This window comes from Clytia hemisphaerica, unplaced genomic scaffold, assembly GCF_902728285.1.
Source record: "Clytia hemisphaerica strain Z4C2 unplaced genomic scaffold, Clytia hemisphaerica genome assembly, whole genome shotgun sequence".
NCBI lineage: Eukaryota > Metazoa > Cnidaria > Hydrozoa > Leptothecata > Clytiidae > Clytia > Clytia hemisphaerica.
The window spans coordinates 75095-89635 of NW_027104192.1; the positions used below are offsets into that span (position 1 = coordinate 75095).

A 14541-nucleotide genomic window follows, 5' to 3' on the forward strand; every position below is an offset into this window, starting at 1 on the left:
TTTGTAAAAAACTAAATATGATGAATTTAACTCTTTTTTTTAATTTACGAATTAAAATTTATTTATTAGAAATTTTAAAAAGAATATATTTTTAACAACTAGAAATTGTTTCTTCCCTATTTCTATTTATTCTAAAATCTTTAAGAATATTTTCAGCTGTCAAAGAGAAGGCCCCTTATTTTGCTCTAAATAGCATGATTTTAGCCTATTTTTACCTTATTTTTGAGTTTCAGAAGTACAATTTCCAACCCCCCGGCAATTAGGCCCCCCTCCGTTTATTAAAATCTAGAAAAATTTCCACCCCCTCCGTTTATTTGGAACCTAAGAGTACTGTGTCATATTAATTGTCATGAGACATCTTTTGTGATTTACTTTCACAAAAAACATCTCTCGATAACTTTAACGTCATGAAAATTGTAAAGAAAGTTGATTCTTTTTAATCATAATGACTGTTGTAAAAACAATTATCGTGTTGGTATATATTTTCTTACATTTTTTTAAACACACGCAACAACCTCTTCTTCTTTTTTGGGACACCCTATATAATGTTTAATAGAATTTTGAACAAACAGCGGTCTCTTGCTCGTTGAAAAGATATTCAAGAATATAGAATATTACCAAATAAAAAATAATCTTAACCCTGGTTCAAATTTGCTTCATTAGTTTTTTTCAAATTTTGCTTAAGGACAGAGAGAGTAAGGATCGTTAAAAAGTAGCTAAAGTAGTAGTAGATTTTTTTGGCCTTAAAAATATCAGATTTTCGAACTTGTGTGGGGCCGTCCACATAGTACGTAAAGCACTAAAATATAGAAAATCGAGTACCCCTCCCCCCTAAACGCAAGCTTAAGCAAATGGCTAAAGCCCCTGGTAAGTACGTACTTTTTCACACACCCCCCTCCTCCTTGGTTGAAGAAAATTTCGAATTCAAATCGCTTGGACCTTTATATCATACATGCTTCGTATAAGAAGCGTAAAAATCGACAAAAAAAAACAAGCAAAAAAGAGTAATGAAAAAACTTGCGTACGTAAATTTTCTTTTGACCCCTCCCCTCCCCCTGGACGCAAGAATACGCTTTTGAGAAGAACCCCGGGGTTGCACTCGATTTTGAAAACGACCGAACCTTCGGCCAAAAATCAGGTCTCTAAAATCGGACCCTCACAGTGAAGGAAAAATTTGGCTGAAAATCGACCCTTCGGACCCTTACAGTGCAATTTTTTTGAAATTTCTCAAATTTTACCTCAAAATTTTCCTACTTGCTCACAAATCAAAATCAACCCTTACAGTGCTTTTTCCAAAGTCCAAAAAACCTACCCTGAAGGGCCGCACGTCCGGTAGGTCACTTACCTGGAGTGCCACCCCCCCCAGTGAGTACGTACTATGTGGACGGCCCCTTTAGGGAAACGAGCATTCCTAGTGATTTTGCTTGGTATTTTTTTCTGATGTTTTGCACAATGATCCAAAATGGTGATACTAAAACGTGAGAACAAAAATTTAGGGGGGATTTGGGCCTCGAGATTGAGGTTTTTGAGACTTGCAAATTAGCTTTATCTATCCAGTTTTTCTAGAATACGAGGGCAAGGTTCTCTGAAATAAGTTTTTATGACCGTAGCCAAACTTTAGGAAAGGGAAAATAATGAACACTGGTTTTTGTGTTTTACTTTCTTTTTTCTTGTTATGAAAATAATTTTACATTTTGATTTTCAAGTTGTCGAGCTCCAAACAAGCCAAAGTTTCTTGCGTCTGTGAAATAGTGACGTCAGCTTTGATCTCATAAGTTCCCTAAAATCAAGAAGAAATATTTGATGTTTGGTAATCAAAAGTAATATCTTTAAGGCTTGGGGATACGAGAAGTTTTTTTCGCGTTGGTGCAATGCAACATGCTCCATCCCACCAACCTGAAACGCTCTCTCAAAATTGATTCGAATCAATTTTGCTCCATTGTCCCAGGGACAAAATCAGCGTGTCTTTTGGGTATATATTTCCCACACTTTTTGGCTTATGAATAAAAAAAAAACACCTTAAGACACGCACTTTTTTTCTTGTTTTGGTCGGATGGAGCATGTTGTATTGCACCAACGCGAAAAAAACTTCTCGTCCCCCATGTATATGAAAATACACGTTTTTTTATAAGAAAAAAATACTCACAAAATAGTGAAAATAAGATTATGCTAAGAATATCAAAAAGTTAAGAACATCCAAAGGCTTCAAAGTTTTGCAAACGTACACCTAATTCGAAATGTAATACAAAACTTACGGATCCAATGTAAGTGACGGCGATACCACCTTTCGCTTTCACTTGCTCGAATATTTTTTTCAAGTCAACTGGTCCTACATCATATGTGCCAACTTTTGGTGGGCATTCTGGTAAAAAGTTCTTGGCAGCTTCACATCCCACTTCGAATTTGCTAGAAAACAATAACAGTAATTTTAATGTGAAAACTTTATGTCCGGGAGAAGCCAAATATCCCTTTAAATGTTTTGATATTTATGAGGGGCATTTGAAAGAAAGGAAGCGACGCTGCATGGTCATGGTCACTTTAATAAAGTGAATGATGGATGGCTGATATCCTCAACAGGGGGAGAGGGCACGGACGATTTTTGGAAAAAACCAAATGTTTAAGAAACCGAAGAAAAAGTGGAATTCCCTGTAAAAACCATCAAAAACGATTTTTAATTGCTTTAAATTACTTCTGCCATGAAAAAAACAAACGATTCAACTCTGAATTTTTGATTTTAGACTTGAGAATTGACTTGAAAAAAGTGAAGACTTACTTTCCGCTCAAGTGTTTGACTCCAGGGATTTGTGCGGCGATGATAGGTGCGACAATTCCCATCACCCATTTTGGAATAGTAATCATACCAAACCAGCTGTCCTTCTTCACCACAACTTCGACAACGGCTTTCATGTTGGCATCAGTGTATGTCGAGGTGGAAGTAATTTTAGCTTTAAGTTGAGTATCCTTGTTGATTTCTCCTCTGGGTGAAATATCATCGATCTTAATGAAAGATTTACTATCACCTGTGAAAATAAAAAAAAGAGAAATACATCCAGGGAAGGGCATTACTCCACAGGTGCCTAATAAAAGCCCCCCCCCCGTTTGTTAATTTTTTTTCACACCACTCGGACCTTATTAGGATCCCCCTTTATTAATTTTTGAAAATATGTCAAAATAGAGTCCCTTATTTTGCTCTAAACAATTAAATAGTTTTAGTCCATAATTACTCTACTACTACGTCTATTACGTCTGCCCAAATTTTTACCATTCATTTTTTGCAACATTAAAAAATTTCAGAATGAGACGATCAAAATTAGCTATATATTATTGAAAGGTTTTTAGATTTTCGGTAAAAAGAAAATGCCATTTTCATCAACTTTCACAATTATTAAAAAACGATGGAATCGAAAAAGACTAAAAAAAAAAATGCAAGGTGTCTGATGGACCAAGTGTGATACTTTATTAACTAACTCATTAGTCATAGAATCTGAGGGGGAGTCTGATGAACAAATCGGTGATGTGGTTTAGCTCCAAAATTCCCCGTGTTACGTAATCAATGTGCACCTTCTTCAAATTTTGTCCATCAGCAAAGTGTCATCATGTTACGGTATGAAGTATCTTACAGTAGCTTTTTTAAAACTAAAAACCTCTGGATGTTTCCAGCTTGAAATCTAAATACGTTCTGCGTTAAGAGCGTTTTTCTAGCTGGTATGTAAATGATAAAAACAGACAGTTTCAAAGAAAGAAATAGTAATGATCTGTTTAGGATTGTAAAACGGATACGATCTTACAGGAAAGTTAATTTTTTAATCTGCTTTTTTTCTTCAGAAAATTATATCTGTTTCATTGGTTTTATCTATACTTGACTGGAAAAATACGATCTGTTAAATTTCAAGCAAGACACTTACAGTTTTTCCAACTCAAATCAGCTTGGATTGATGCAATCAATGCAAAAACGATCCCCAAAATCAACTTCATCATTGCTTCTTTGCTGTCAATTCAATACAATACTGCTTCAAAACGTTGTGCAAGCAGAGATCTGTGATGACTGATAGACAAGAAAAAGAGACAAAGTTTTTATAGCCTAAAAATCTGCTACAAATATTAAAGAGTTAGTTTGTATTAGTTTGTACAATATTGTTTTATATAAATGTTGTGAGAATCTTAAAACACAGCTGTGCATCTCATTAAATATTGATCCCGTACGTTTTCTCAAGAGAAAAGACACATCAATAATCAATTTCGACAGTAATAGTAGGTTATGTAGGTTAGATAGGGTGTCAAAAGGAATTTTGTTGTAAAACTAAAAAAAAAACCTTTATTAAGGCAACTAACATTGAGAGAAAAAAATCTTTAAAAAAAGAGATATAAAAAAGTTTTAAACTCAAAATGTTCTCAAAGTGTTCTTATTTTCACCATTTTGTGAATATTTTGCATATTCTCAAGAAGTTTGGTATTTTAAAATTCACAAAGCCTTAGACTGGTCTTAAATTGTTCTTAAATTTTGGCCATCGAAGCCTTAAGTTCTTACATCGCTTGTTCTTATAAAAAACATATATATCTTCAAAGCGTTTAGAGACAGTTAGTTCTTAATAATGAAATCAAGTAATCAGTAAAATATATCAAAAAATCAAAATCTCATCATCAAACCGACTGAGTGGATATGTGGGACAAACGAAGTCTTTATATGAACCTAAAACCTAAAAGAGAAAAGAATGAATTAAATAATGTGTTACAGACCAAAGAATATATAAATATTGGTAAACTTTTTTTTAAATAGGATTATCTATCACTTATGACTATAATACTTGTATAAGTTCGAAATATTTTGAAAGAGACAACTGACAAGAGTCTCTCCAGAAAATTTAATTTTTTCAGAAAAAAAGTTTAAAAAATTAATAAAAAGATTCTATATTTTTTACGTATAATAACCCAGCAACATGGACGTTAAAGTTAAAATATTTCAACTGTTTTCATCGAGTCCATGGTCAGCTTCTTTTCGGATGGACAGAACACGGGAAAGGGCGTGTTTGTGGCCGCCCTAACGCCTTATACCACTGGGTCACCGCCCCTAAAAAGCTAGCAGATTTTTAGTTATGCAACACTATAACTTATACGAGCACTTCAAATAATTTTTCAGCCGTTACAAATATTCAAACATCTGGCAAAACATATTCGAAAAAAAAGTAATAAACAAGAGAGTCAGTTCATAAAAATCTTCAATTCAATATTTACTATCTATCAATTAAAAAAAAATCATACCTAGAAAGAACCAAAAGAAACAAAATCTGATACAAAATTTTCAGTTTTTTTTCAAATAAAAACCGTCGATTAAAAGCGGTAATAAAAATAAATCTCAGTCAAAATATTTCTAAACAATGGCAATGAGTTTTTGAGACAAAACTTAACAGTAAAATAATTTCAGAGAAGAGTGTGTATGCTTTAATTTAAGAGGTCGAGTAATCAGCTCAGGCTCGAACGTCAATTTAAAAATAATTGCGCCAATTCATGATATTCACCACTGCAATGACTTCACGAAAATTATGCAACTTTTTTGTTTTGTTCCACCCAATACATCACTTTTTTCTATTGTTTAAAATAGTGGAAACTTTTAAAAGTTCTCAGAAGACTCTCCAGTGGTGCATATCAAGAATACATCATATTAATCATATTGAATGAAATTCATAAGGCTTACACCATAGTATCTATGTTCTCTTTATTTAGCCATTATAGCCGACACCTTGGATTGTACGACAATCACCCTTAACTGCCAGCTACCCAAATTTACCCTTGTACCCATATAGCATATGAAATAAATCTCCTCACGTCATATGTCACTTGTATCTCTTCAGAAAACTAACTCTCTATCTTCAGAAAGTCTTTGGAAATAAGAATCTTCTAATTCTTGAGAAACACCTTCGATCGTTGATGGGCTCCACTTTGGACTATGATCTCGATCGATTAGAACTACAAAATAAAGGAAAATACTTCTTAAATCTTTATCAATTGAATTCTCAGATTTTTCTTTACTTAGGAACCTTAAAAACGTATTCGGGCTTTTAGGCTTTCCCTGGACTAATGGGGAAAGCCCTTCATTATGGTATTGAGATGTTACACAGCAGCAGGGTATGAATATATAGTATCGGAATATGTTTCGGAGTTGGTGCAGAGCAATCGTAAAAGTGGAGATCTAAAATCGGTTTTAAAGTAGGGAAGGATTCTTGTTAAAGCACCATGTCTTCCGGGTCTTATAGGTCAGAAGCTTAGTCGATGTAACACTGTTGAAACAAAATTATTACCTGCACGGATTCCCTCATAAAAGTCATCATTTTCCTGAAAGATTGCAAAAGAATATATACTCAGGTAGTTTTTGGTGCTAAAGGGAAACTGATCCATCGAGAAAAAAAGCCTCAAATTAGTATCTAAAACATTCCTTCCCAGTAGTACTAAGCTACCTTTTGAAAGAATGGACATGTTTTGGGCCAGAGCAGAGAGCTTTCTATTCATCATTAATAAGAACTAGCCGGTACCCGGCGTCGCACGCCGGTTTAGCTGTTTGCTGAACGCATTTAAAGTCTTTTGGTATGTTGGGAAGGTGGCTTAAAACACGATGAAATCAAAATTAAAGGGAATAATTATCTTCAAAGTTTGACTCTATCCCTCCCGGCTGACGTATCTTTTAACCATATTTTGAAAAAGATTTTTGTGGTAAAAATGATCAGAAAACAGAAAGGGCGTCATTCCCAAATTACACCGGACCGGCGACCAGCGACGTCCGAGACGGCTCTGTAATTAGATTTTTTTTCTTGCTTCGCTCGCGTTATATTTGCCGTAGTTCTTGATGTTTAAGAAAACTTTGATGTCAAGATAAGCAGAGTGAAATTTGAATAGACATGACACGCGATTCCTCGAAAAAAGGCAGCCCGGGGGGGGGGGGGGGGCAAGAGAAGGCTATGGGTATGGGTATGTGCCGGCCTTAAGGGTGCCTTTTTTGAAACATTGCAGTTTGAAAAATCGGAAAATCAAACTTCAGTCCCACTAAAGATTAGAAAAATAGGAAAATTTCAACTTTTTGCCCCCAGAAAAATAGAAATTTGGTCAAATTAGTTCCAAAAAGTGAATTAAAATTCACACAAATTCCCTTGTTTCTTCTCCTCTTTATTCTGCTAAGGGTCCGAGGGGCAGGGCCGAAAGTCAGCTCGCAACCATAGTCCCTCCGGAAGGCAGCTAGGACACGCAGACAAAAAAGCGTGATAGCGCAATTTTATGTTGCTTTTTATAAAATAACTTCGTCATAACTTCAATAATTTTTCGGGTGGAGACAAAACGCTGAACGGCGGAATGCCGGAATGCCGGAACCGGAATAGCTGTTCCGGCCGGAATAGCTATTCCGCGGAATATGATTTTTTTAATATTTTTTATTTTTTGTAATAGCTATTCCGCGGAATATGATGCAGCGTACCTTGCGCGGTCCGGTGGAGTGATGAAATTTGGAAGTGATGAAACCCCCCTTCGATATGCTTGATGTCTCCAGAAAGTTTCAAGTCGTGAGACCTACGCTACCCAGTCCGGCGCTAGAGGAGGGGGTCATTTACGGTCTCGTCGTAGCGCCCTTCCGTCAACTTTTCAGGACTTCGGACCTATTTTTTCGGAATTTACACCCAAAAAAACATGAACCATCAAAACTTGGATAAAAGTTTCACAGGTGACTTTGACACGCTTCGATAAGAGGATCACTAGTGCGTGAACCCAGCGCCTTAAACCACTGGGCCAACTTCCGTACGTACAAAAGTGTTATTTCTCAGCCATCTAATACCTTCGCTAGCTTGACTTGGCCCAGAGCTCAATAGGGACCCCTCAGAGTATTTTTTAGACTTGGCTGAAGGTATACGTCAGCACCAAGTGGTTCACGAGTTGTAGAAACGTCCCACTGCTTTCCATCCCACCGGGGACTCCAATACGATGAGTTATGACCCCCCCACTAGAGCATTGCCATGAACTTTTCAGGACTTCGGACCACTCCTTTTGGAATCTACACAAAAAAGATATAAAATCATATTATGTGCAGAATAAAAAAAATCATATTCCGCGGAATACAAAACATTAAAAAAAATCATATTCCGCGGAATAGCTATTCCGGCCGGAACAGCTATTCCGGTTCCGGCATTCCGTCGTTCCGCCGTTCAGCGTTTTGTCTATACCCTAATTTTTCAAATTCAACAATGACTTAGATTTACAGCAAAATAATTATCGACATACATGTTTAAAGGTCCCATTTTACGAAGAAAGAATTCTAGTTTTTACTGCCTTTTGAATATATATATTTATAATGTTGCTGTTGTTCTAACAAACTTGTTATGTGATTCTTGTGTTTTATTTCAAATTTGTTCTTTTCTTTAATAGATTATGTTTAAAAGATTTCTTTTGTTTTGAAAAGAATTCGAATGTCTCAAATCAAATAGGGTCGTTAATTACATTCGAAAACATAAAACAAAAGAAAAGAAAGAAAAAAAAAGAAAAAGTCTAATCCATCTATCAATCAAAACAAAGTCTTTATAAAACGGCGCGAATATTGTTAAACAAATTTGTGGAGCAAGAACAAAATAAAAGTCATCTTTTAAAAGAACAAAACATTGCTTGCGAAAACGAAAGTGACACACAAAAAACAAACAAACCAACAAACACACATACAGACTACGGCTATTAATATATAGATGTAGCAAAGTTACAATAAAAAGATGATGTGCACTGATCACGACATTCCAGATCACTTACCATACATCCTTGAGACATTCGATACTCCATTTTTAGAGTTTCAGCTAATGAAAGTTTTCCACCCTCCTCTAATTGTCGCATTGTGATTTTCATGGAGACTGGACTCTAAGTTAAGGATAAGAAACGGGAGATTGAAGAGAATATTTAAAAAACATTCAGAATTTCTTTCCCGAAAACATAACTTTTGTTTAATTTTCGTTTAATTAGCGTCAGTATCCACAATACAATCATTCAAAAGTCAATGACAATAGCATTAAATTATGACTCTCAAAACGCTATTAAAATAGCTAAAGCTACACTATTATTTCTTAATTTAATAGATGGACATACCATTTTCTTTAGAGTTTCCAATTGTTTGACAGCCCACTCTGAACCATCGTTTTCTAACGCTTGAAATATACTCTCGATATCTTTACCACCAAATAATCTAAAGATAAAGAAATAAAGATATATTTGTTTAAATCGCCGACTCTTTAATCATAGGTTATTGAATATTTAAGAATATAGCGTTCATCTGTTCCAAAGCTGACTGGCGGCCAAGTCCTTTATGAGAAATGTTCTGTAAGAGACACAATTTGTGATCCAAAGCTATAAGTGACTGAATAACAATTCCAGTAGCAGAGTCTAGATTTTTAATTTTTGACCATTATAAGTCGAATGGGATCAAACAAAAAATTTAATGTAGAGGCTCCATCAAAATTTACTGCAAAAACTGAAAGAGCAGGAATGACTCAAAAACAACATGAAAATTTCTAACAAGTGGAATTTGAATGAAACTTACTTGTTGATGGTGTCAACTTTATCGTGTAGTGTGAATAGAGTCTCTGGATCGTGACACTAGAAAGAAGAAGGGAAGAAACTTTTAAATTATATTGAAAAACAGAAGAACGCATACATGAAGGAATAACAGGTTTGGGGGGAGAATAATGTTAGCTAGTATCAATAGGATCAAGTTTATCTGAGTTTATAATGAATATCTTTTTTACAGCGCCAGAAGAAAGTAATCAGGAAAAAAACTCTGAAAGAAATCACTATTAGTTTGGTGGCTTCCTCAAAGAAAATACACAAAGAATTTACAACCACCTTATTATGATACGAATCTAGAACGTCTTTGACGGTTTCGTGACTTGGGTCTTCCAAATTCAACAACTCGTCTTCCAAGTAAGGAAGCTATAAGAATATTTGAATTAAGAAAATCCATTGTTGATTACTTATACTTTGTTTTCTGAGACAAACAAAAAAACCAACAGACAAATATAATTTGTTGCGAGGCTAATGGTAGTGGTAAAAAAGAGCCCTAAGTATGTTTTTTTGTCCTCGCAGAGGGAGTGAAGCAAGTGTGTGGAAAATTAATTAAATAAATCAAACTAAAAGTTTCTTACTTCTCGCGTGTCAACAAAATGTGTAGCCACTCCAGAAAATAACAAATCACGTGCTTTTAAACGATTTCCTGGAAATTAAAACGCAGAGAAAGATTCAAAGTGTTATCTTTATTTAAGAAAGTCTAGTCTACACAATAGACAGATCCAGGCTTTTAGGCCTTACTCTTGGTCTATAGGCACTGCTATAGGCGGCCACTAGTGACCCCCACCGGGAATTGCTTATTAATAGGTTTAAACATAATAGACAACATTCACAAAAGATGTTTATCAATAGAGATATTAAATAAAAGAATGCTTAAAAGACAGCTGATTGGCTTAGGTTTCGAAACTCTCTATTGTTTCTATTAAAACCTCAGTGCGCATGCGATTTATCTGGAGAATTTCAATATTCAAAACAAGAGCAGTGCTCATAGCCCGAAGAGTAGGAGTTTTACGCTCGAAACGAAGAAAGATATGACGTAGCCTAAGAAAGTCTACCTTCTGAGCCAATTATTCTGATTAGTAAATCATGTAAGTCATGTGGGGGTCACTAGTGGCCGCTATAGGCGGCCACTAGTGACCCCCACCGGGAATTGCTTATTAATAGGTTTAAACATAATAGACAACATTCACAAAAGATGTTTATCAATAGAGATATTAAATAAAAGAATGCTTAAAAGACAGCTGATTGGCTTAGGTTTCGAAACTCTCTATTGTTTCTATTAAAACCTCAGTGCGCATGCGATTTATCTGGAGAATTTCAATATTCAAAACAAGAGCAGTGCTCATAGCCCGAAGAGTAGGAGTTTTACGCTCGAAACGAAGAAAGATATGACGTAGCCTAAGAAAGTCTACCTTCTGAGCCAATTATTCTGATTAGTAAATCATGTTTTTGACAAGAATACTCAAACATGTACCAGCTTAATTGAAATTTAGCACAAAATTAAAGAACTTAATACCAAAATTATCAAAAAAAAAAAAAACTCTGCATATTATAAATTTGTTTATCATCCCGGAGGATATGATATTACCTGTCAATGCAAGGAACAGACCCAATTTCCCTTCCAATCGTGGTAAGAAATGACCGCCTCCAACATCGGGGAACAAACCTGAAAAAAAGAAGAAAACGTCATCCACAAAAAAGATTCAACTAAATTTTCTCCAGTCTTTTAAATGAGTTAAAAATTTTATTACTTCAACCATCAAAATTTTCATGTTCTCTTCAGTTTTACCAATGCAGATAACTGGCCATTAGTTTTCATATCTAAATATTTAAAAAAAATATTGCACTGTTTGTGGTAAACTTCTTTGCCAAAACTGACCCAAAATCATTTTCAATGTAGAGCATGGATGAAAACAGAACAATGATTCTATATGAAATCAGATAGACTCTATAAAACTAGAAGCATTAGAATGAAAACAACAACTTGGTTAGTTTACCAATAGCAGTTTCAGGCATAGCAAACAAAGTTTTCTCAGTAGCCACTCTGTAACGTCCATGCACTGATAGACCAACACCCTGTGCAAGAATGAGATATTTGTTTAAATGCAATATATATATTTGATATTTTTGTAAGTATGAATTCATATTTTGATTATATTATTCAAATTATCAATATCATATTTTCAATTTAGAATTTTTTTTTTGATTTCAAAGTAGCAATTTTATAGTGTAAAAAATCCAGTTTTAACAGTAAGTGACTTTTTCTAAAGACCTCTACTAGAAAATATTTCTATAGAAATTATTAGAATAATACAATTTTGAAAGCGTGAAAAATCGATTTCCTTAACATACTTAAAACATTAAATTCCGTGCTTTATTTTAAAGTTCAAAATTGAGTAGAGGTTGAAGTTTATTGATTATTTTACTGATAAATTTTTACTCACACCACCCATCGTAATACCATTGATCAATGCCACATAAGGTTTCGAAAGTTGTCCTGTAAGTAAAAAATACAAATTTTCAGGTATATTTGAAGGTCAAAGCACAAACATGTGGGTTAAAAAAATAAAAACTCTCAAAAAGAAAAGCCGCACAGTAAGGTATGTTGTAAACCTCCAAGAAAGAAAAATGCAAACTCTGTAAATGCAATAATCAATTTTCAAATTCTTTCAATATCCTCAATGAAGTTTCTCAGAACTCAGATTAGTTGGCCATACGATTAGAAAGTTATCATTGAAATTTGAACAGTGAATTGACACAGTACATGTTTTTCTTATAAGCATACTTTTTGGAAAATAGGCTCAGTTATGCTTAGCTTATATTTTAGAATCAAGCCCAAATCATGCTTGTGATATACTTCTGAAGAAAAAAAAAATCCTTCCATAACAAAACTAATAAAATATGCTTATGATATGTTTATTTTTTCACCGTATCTATCTAGGTGTCAGTAAACGTTACGCTTATAAAAAGATAAAAACATGCAAAGCAAAAACAACGAACCAATTTCTAGATTGAGCCTGTACTCCTCTTTGAAAAATTCTTTTCCCAAATCACTCCCTCTGTTGACTGCAATTGCTGAAAAAAAAAGCAAAACGAAAATATATTAAATAAGGATTTGTTCAGCAAAACTCGTTTGTTCTCTTATAAAATCGTCAGCACTATGATGCTAAAAGTTAATTTAATTTTGAAATTAACGATCAGGCAAACATATAAAATCCAATAAGAACAACCATCATTCACTAATATAAGAGTTGGAAAAAAAGGCATGCGACACGAGAAAGCAATATTACTTATGTTCAGAAAATCCTCTTTATCACCCCTAATACAATGGAGTATTGAGTTCTAATTTAAACCATGATTCGAGAAAATTTCATGTTGATCAATGATCCAGAATGATCATGTTAGAAAATATGTTGTTACCACAAAAAAACTAATTCTTATTTTCATATACAGTATACAAAGTTTTGCTAAATTGAGTCTCTGTAAGTAAGGGTCCAAAAATCTCTCAACTTTTCCCAAATTTGGACAAAAATCGAATGAAAATTGACAAAAGATTTGAAAAAAGTCTATCTAAGGTTCGATTCTGGTCAATTTTCGATTTCTGTCGCCTTGCAAGCCTAGTACCCCTCGGTATTATAGTATAAGATTGTTGAGTGCTTACATTTAACATCACCACCAGCACAAAAAGCTTTTTCACCAGCTCCTTTAATTATAACACAACCAATGTCGTTGTCTGTGTTCCAAGCCTACAAAATGTAAATCAATCAAAGAGCTTTTCAATGTAATTAGTTTTGGGACAGCTCAATCTGACCCATATATTTTCTTCCTTATTTTTTCTCGTTGATACTTAATTAACTATAAGGGCTACAAACACTACACAATATATTGCCAAGCAATATATTGGCAATATATTGACGATATATTGCTGAGTTCCAGCAATATATTGATAAGGTGTCCGTAAATAGAACGAGATGGTAGAGATATTTACCTAGGAATCATTTTTACCAAACATTGTATGATTCTTTGATAATGACTTACTTTTAAAACAGGGTGGATGGTTCTGATCATTGGCAGATTAAGCGCATTCAAAGCTTTTGGACGATTTAATGTGATCAAACCTGTCTTTTTTCTTACTTCAAGCAATGCTTCATCAGAGGCCTAACAGTTCGAAGGAGAGAGTACATGAACAAATAGCTTATTACAAATAATATAAACAGAAATGAAAGTATTTTTCAATGGCAAAAAACCATAAGTTTTCTTTCCTCCCCAGAAATTATAGGATCTCCCCATTATTGTCCCCTTTGTAAAATAGCTTATTACAAATAATCTAAACAGAAATGATCAGAGAAAGTATAAAACCATAGTTTCCTCCTGAGTCAGCCCCCAAAAACTTTAGGCTCCCCCCACAGATAAATTATTACCCCCTTTGTGAAATAGCTCACTAGATCCCCTCTTTTTTGAAAAATCTTTGGAGAAAACACCCAGCCTTCCGGCAATATAGATGAGAACTATTTTAAAGCTCACTTCTGTTTTTAAAATGTACAACTTCCAAAAAGTTAAAAAGTATAATTGTTTGTATGATGAAATTATTTCCTAGGTTACATATCAAAATACTTACCATTATTGATGTCTTTGAGAAAAGCCTCTTGCAAGTCTAAAAGTAAAGTTATAAGTTTTTTTTTTAAAGACTTTCAATTAAAATAAAGTCTAGCTGTCAGAAAATTAAAAATAATTGATAATATTGAAATTTGGTTACTAAAACAAGTTAATCGCAAATTTGTCGCAAAAAATAAATCCAGACAGATGTCTGGAATTAAAAACCTATTGTTTTATTTGCAATAGGGTGAAAAGAAATAAGCGATGAAAAATGAAAACGTTTTCGTTCTACATCGTTTATCATTTTTAACTTTGTCACAAAAAAGAACAAAAGACTTTTAATTCCAGACATATGTCTGGATTTATTTT

General features: G+C 34.0%; 2 protein-coding genes across 2 annotated transcripts; both read right to left on the reverse strand.

The window, feature by feature from the left end:
* Nucleotides 1-1645: 1645 nt before the first annotated feature.
* On the reverse strand, nucleotides 1646-4097 carry LOC136815121 (uncharacterized). The gene is made up of 4 exons (XM_067071560.1): nucleotides 3906-4097; nucleotides 2774-3020; nucleotides 2256-2406; nucleotides 1646-1780 (listed from the first exon to the last, which is right to left on the reverse strand). The coding sequence occupies exons 1-4, from the start codon at nucleotides 3976-3978 to the stop codon at nucleotides 1688-1690; spliced, it is 564 nt and encodes a 187-aa protein (XP_066927661.1). The 5' UTR covers nucleotides 3979-4097; the 3' UTR covers nucleotides 1646-1687.
* Nucleotides 4098-6211: 2114 nt separating this feature from the next.
* LOC136815091 (3-hydroxyisobutyryl-CoA hydrolase, mitochondrial-like) lies at nucleotides 6212-13866 on the reverse strand. Its single transcript, XM_067071530.1, has 13 exons — nucleotides 13792-13866; nucleotides 13615-13734; nucleotides 13238-13322; nucleotides 12577-12651; nucleotides 12021-12073; nucleotides 11574-11652; nucleotides 11165-11242; nucleotides 10155-10222; nucleotides 9856-9942; nucleotides 9554-9609; nucleotides 9103-9199; nucleotides 8773-8877; nucleotides 6212-6330 (listed from the first exon to the last, which is right to left on the reverse strand). The coding sequence occupies exons 1-13, from the start codon at nucleotides 13864-13866 to the stop codon at nucleotides 6253-6255; spliced, it is 1056 nt and encodes a 351-aa protein (XP_066927631.1). The 3' UTR covers nucleotides 6212-6252.
* Between the last annotated feature and the right edge of the window lie 675 nt (nucleotides 13867-14541).

Excerpts from the sequence above, each read along its gene's own strand:
- LOC136815121 (XM_067071560.1), bottom strand. The coding sequence starts at position 3,978 with ATGATGAAGTTGATTTTGGGGATCGTTTTTGCATTGATTGCATCAATC. Across the intron at positions 3,021-3,905 it reads TGATTTGAGTTGGAAAAACT|GTGATAGTAAATCTTTCATT; the intron begins GTAAGTGTCTTG and ends TTATTTTCACAG. Across the intron at positions 2,407-2,773 it reads GTCAAACACTTGAGCGGAAA|CAAATTCGAAGTGGGATGTG; the intron begins GTAAGTCTTCAC and ends ATTGTTTTCTAG.
- LOC136815091 (XM_067071530.1), bottom strand. The coding sequence starts at position 13,866 with ATGGGGAGATCCTATAATTTCTGGGGAGGAAAGAAAACTTATGGTTTT. Across the intron at positions 11,653-12,020 it reads ATGGTATTACGATGGGTGGT|GGTGTTGGTCTATCAGTGCA; the intron begins GTGAGTAAAAAT and ends ATTCTTGCACAG. Across the intron at positions 11,243-11,573 it reads TATGCCTGAAACTGCTATTG|GTTTGTTCCCCGATGTTGGA; the intron begins GTAAACTAACCA and ends TCTTTTTTTCAG.